This window comes from Apteryx rowi, unplaced genomic scaffold (assembly GCF_003343035.1).
Source record: "Apteryx rowi isolate R43461 unplaced genomic scaffold, aptRow1 scaffold_1314, whole genome shotgun sequence".
NCBI lineage: Eukaryota > Metazoa > Chordata > Aves > Apterygiformes > Apterygidae > Apteryx > Apteryx rowi.
Window position 1 is genome coordinate 66631 of NW_020447547.1, and position 4262 is coordinate 70892.

A 4262-nucleotide genomic window follows, 5' to 3' on the forward strand; every position below is an offset into this window, starting at 1 on the left:
GCCGCGAGTGGCGTCGCCTGCAAACCCTGGCAAACGGGGTGCTCTGGAAGCGCCAGGCCCGGCGCCGAGCGCAAGCCCAGAGGCGCGGTGATGGGCACGCGGCACCCGTGCCGCGGGAGCCTCCCGTGGCCGCACGCCGGGGCCTGCGCTCGCCCTCCTTCCAGCCGGCCCGTCGTCGAGCCGGACGCCTGCTCGCTCCGCATCCGGGATGTACTGCCACAGCCGGGTTTTTCCCAGCGGGATTCCCCCGCGGCAGGATCCCCGGCACCCGCAGGCTTGCAGCAGCGCTGCGGCAACGGGGGAGCCCGCGCGGCCCCGGCTCCCCGCGCCAGCGCCCTGCCCATCCCCACGGCGTCGGGGCTGACGGCACTGCCCCGGCCCAGGCAAGCACCCCGCAACTGATGGACATGACGCCTGGTGCCTTCGACGACCAGTACCTGGGCTGCGCGGAGGCGATGGAGGCGGTGGCGCCGGCGCTGCTGGCGGCCGAGGGGACCGGGACGGCGCGGCGGCTCTTCCGCCGGGTCTGGAGCAGCGCCGAGGAGCGCTGGCGCCGCGTCAAGGGCTCGCTGGCCGCCGGGCTGCCGCCGGGCTTCAAGGACGAGTACGGCCGAGCCATCGTCGCCTACACGGACAACGACCTGCACGGGGCGTTCAACGCGGCGGTGCGGAGCGCCGGGCGCTCGCGGGCCGCCTACGCCGCCGAGTTCCCCTTCAAGGCGCTGCACTTCTACCTGACGCGGGCGCTGCAGCTGCTGCGGGGCGCCTGCGAGGCCAGCTACGGCGCCGCCGTCTACCGCGGCGTCCGCGGCGCCCGCTTCCAGCTGCGGGGCTCCGGCCCTTTCCGCTTCGGCCACTTCGCCTCCGCTTCGCGTAGCGAGGAACGCGCCGCCGCCTTCGGCCGGGACACCTTCCTCACCATCCGCAGCTGCTTCGGCGTGCCCGTCCACGCCTTCTCGCTCTACGCCGAGGAGCGGGAGGTGCTCATCCCCGGCCACGAGGTCTTCTGGGCCTTCGCCGCCAACGGCAGCCACCGCTTCGTGCTGCGCAGCGCCAACTGGACCTGCAGCCACTTCAACTGCGCCTTCCTGGGCCGTGAGTGGGGGCCGGGAGGCGAGCGCTGCGCGCCCGCGGGTGCCCGTTGCTGCAGGGCGTCGACGTCCCCGACGGGACAGCTTGACCCCCCCCCCCCCAACCCGTGCGCTTTGCTTTTAGGTGAGAAGAGCCCGGACTGCGAGTTGAACTCAGGTAGGAGCATCCGCCCCTTCTCTTGGGCGTTATCGGGTCGCAGCCTCGGGACACAGTGCGGGTCGGGAGGGCAAAGCTGCATTTCAGGGTTTTGGGGGCTGCGGCAGTCGGCGACCGCAGCCAGCGTGGCTGTGACGGCGAATTCCCTGGATCGCTCACGGGGTTCGGTTCCCATCAGGGTCATCATGACCCCTCCGCGGCGGCTGCAGCCCTGCGATGGTTTTGGCGCGCTGTGCCGGGTGCCGGCTGCATCGCGAGCGTTTCACCTTGCGCCTCTCCCTTGCAGCAGGCCACTGGCACGAGGCCGGCGAGCTGTGAGCAGCCCTGGCGAGCGGGTAAGTCGGGGTGGAAGATGCTGTTCCCTGCCGTGCCGTGCTGTGCCGTGCCGGGCCGTGCATGCAGAGGAGACTCATGCAGCCGGGGAGCTGCACCGGAGGCTCCCGCTCGCTTCGCGGCTCTCCAGGCTCCCGATTTCCGGCAGCCTTTTGGCCAGCCGTGGCATGGGATGCCCATGACCGCTCCATCATTTGTTCCGTCTCCGGTGCCAGCCCAAACGCCCCTGTGCCCTCGGTCCGGCCGTGGGAACGGTGCCGGGATCCAACCCTGCTTCCTGGACCGGATCCCCTCCTGGGGGGGTTTCTTCTTCCAAATGCAGATGGTGCCGGTGTGGGGCAACCCATGCATGGGGTCCCCTCACTCTGAGCAGCCGGCATGGGCCGAGCAGACTGCGTGGCAACCCCCCCCCCCCAAGATTAACCAAAATCCCAATTATTCATCTCAGAAGAGCTGTCAGCGGTGTTACTAAAGGACTGCAGGGCSGGTGACAGCCCTGGCTCCCCCGTGCTCCCTGAGGAGCTGTGATTTCCCCCCGGAGCCGCGCGGTGCCGGGGCCCTGCAGCAGCCCCGCGGTGTTGGTGCGGTGAGGGCTGGGCGCAATTCCTGCCCTGAGGAAAGGCCTGGCACGGCGGGACGGCGGGAAATGAGTATTCCAGGCGAGAAGTCCCAAGAGCGCCTTCGCCGAGGAGGTGAGGAGGGAGCGCCCTTCCTTTGCTCCGGGCACGTCTCGGCCACCGGCGCGCCCCGACGGCCGCGCGTCTCCGTATGCCGTACGTCGGGTCACACGCCGATGCCGCAGCGAAGCTTTCCGGCTCCGGGGCGGTGGCGGTGGCCGGGCGATCCGTGCTGAGCGAGGACGGGGGCCGGCAGCAGGCCTGGGCGTTGGCGAACGCTCTTCGGGGCCGCTGCTGCYGTGCTGCCCCCGCTGCGGCGGCCGCTGCTGCCGTGGCCTCCGCGGAGCCTGCCCGGGCTGCGAGAGCTTCGCTTGTTCCCCTTTCTTGAAATAAAACGATGGGGAAACGACGGCTTCGTGGCTCAGAACGGGCCGAAGGGGTCCCCGAAGGGCTGGTCCCCGGGGGCCTGGAGGGGGTGGGGGGTCTCCCCCCAGCCAGGGCTGAAAGGGGGCGAGCGGGAGGACGGGCAGTGAGAAATGGCTCCGTCTCGACATTCCCAAAGCAAATTTTCAGCTCTTTAAGAAAGACAAAAGAAAGAGGAAACAGGAAAAAAAAAAAAAAAAACTCTAATAGTTCAAAAGCAGGTGGAAATGTGGTGTTTTGGGGTGACCTTGGCATTGCTGGGTGGCTCCGAAGCCCCTCGCCTCGGCTTGCCCTTTCCACGTGCCCCCAGAAGGTCCCTTGTAATTAAAGCCAGAGCCGACTTTTCTCTTTGGGCAGCAAAACTCCAAATGCAGGGATGGGCTGGGGCCCATTTCCCACTGTGGGACCCATTTCCCACACTGGGACCATTTCCCACACTGGGACCCATTTCCCACACCGGGACCCATTTCCCACTCTGGGACCCATTTCCCACATGAGGACCCATTTCCCACGGTAGGACCATTTGCCATGTTGGGACACATTTCCCATGCTGGGACCCGTTTCCCATGCTGAGACCATCTCCCACACCAGGACCCATTTCCCACACTGGGACCCATTTCCCGCTCTGGGACCCATTTCCCACACTGGGACCCATTTCCCATGCTGGGACCCATTTCCCAYGCTGGGACCATTTCCCACACCGGGACCCATTTCCCACGCCAGGACCCATTTCCCACGCTAGGACCCATTTCCCACACTAGGACCCGTTTCCCACACTGGGACCCATTTTCCACACCAGGACCCGTTTCCCACACTGGGACCCATTTTCCACACCAGGACCCGTTTCCCACTCTGGGACCATTTCCCACACCGGGATCCATTTCCCACGCCAGGACCCATTTCCCACACCGGGACCCATTTCCCACTCTGGGACCCATTTCCCGTGCCAGGACCCATTTCCCACACTGGGATCCATTTCCCGCTCTGGGACACATTTCCCACACTGGGACCCATTTCCCACACCGGGACCCATTTCCCATGCTGGGACCATTTCCCATACCAGGGATGTCCCTACCCCACCCGGTGCAGGATTCCCTCTGGAAGGGGGTCGCTTCTGCCCCCGGCCTTCGAAACCCYGCGGGCTCCGGGCCGGGGCTGCCTCCTCCAGGGCCCCCAGCCACCAGCCYGACCTCCGACYGCCGCTGACACGCGTGTCACGAYGTGGCCCGTGCTCAGCGGCCCGACGCCCCYGGGTGCGAGTGCCCCGAGGCAGCGGGGCTGCACGGGCAGAGCCGCTCCGTCTAACGCCGCCCGGGCGAGCGCCGGCTCCCAGCCCCGCGACACCCGAGCGCCGCAGAGCGACGGCAGCTCCGTGCAGGGGCTTTCCGAGCGGCGTCACTGCGACCCGCTTGGCAATGCYGGACGGCGCCGCGAGCGATTCCGGGCGGTCACGGGGGGGGGGCTGGGGTGTAAATAAGCGGGAAGGAGCAGGTGCGGGGGGCGGACRTGGGGCCGAGCGAGCCCTGCTCGAGGCTGCTATAAAAAGAAAGCCCGGGCGCTTCTCACGTGTCCTGCCAGCGATGTGCGGGGGGCGCCGGGAGCTCGCCGAGCCGGGAGCCGGGAGCGGAGGTGCCGGGCTGT

The 4262-nt window shown here is 67.9% G+C and overlaps 1 protein-coding gene across 5 annotated transcripts in view; it reads left to right on the top strand.

Moving 5' to 3' along the window:
- The window catches only part of LOC112961381 (ecto-ADP-ribosyltransferase 5-like), a 3555-nt gene extending 774 nt beyond the window's left edge, over positions 1-2781 (top strand). Inside the window, exons 2-5 of one of the 5 annotated variants that reach the window (XM_026056490.1) lie at positions 384-1095; positions 1216-1248; positions 1535-1583; positions 2030-2781. In XM_026056490.1, coding sequence (XP_025912275.1) covers positions 384-1095; positions 1216-1248; positions 1535-1566 — 777 coding nt within the window. In that variant the 3' untranslated portion in view covers positions 1567-1583; positions 2030-2781. The other 4 variants (XM_026056491.1, XM_026056489.1, XM_026056492.1 and 1 more) reach the window with 4 other exon arrangements.
- The last annotated feature ends 1481 nt before the right edge of the window (positions 2782-4262 follow it).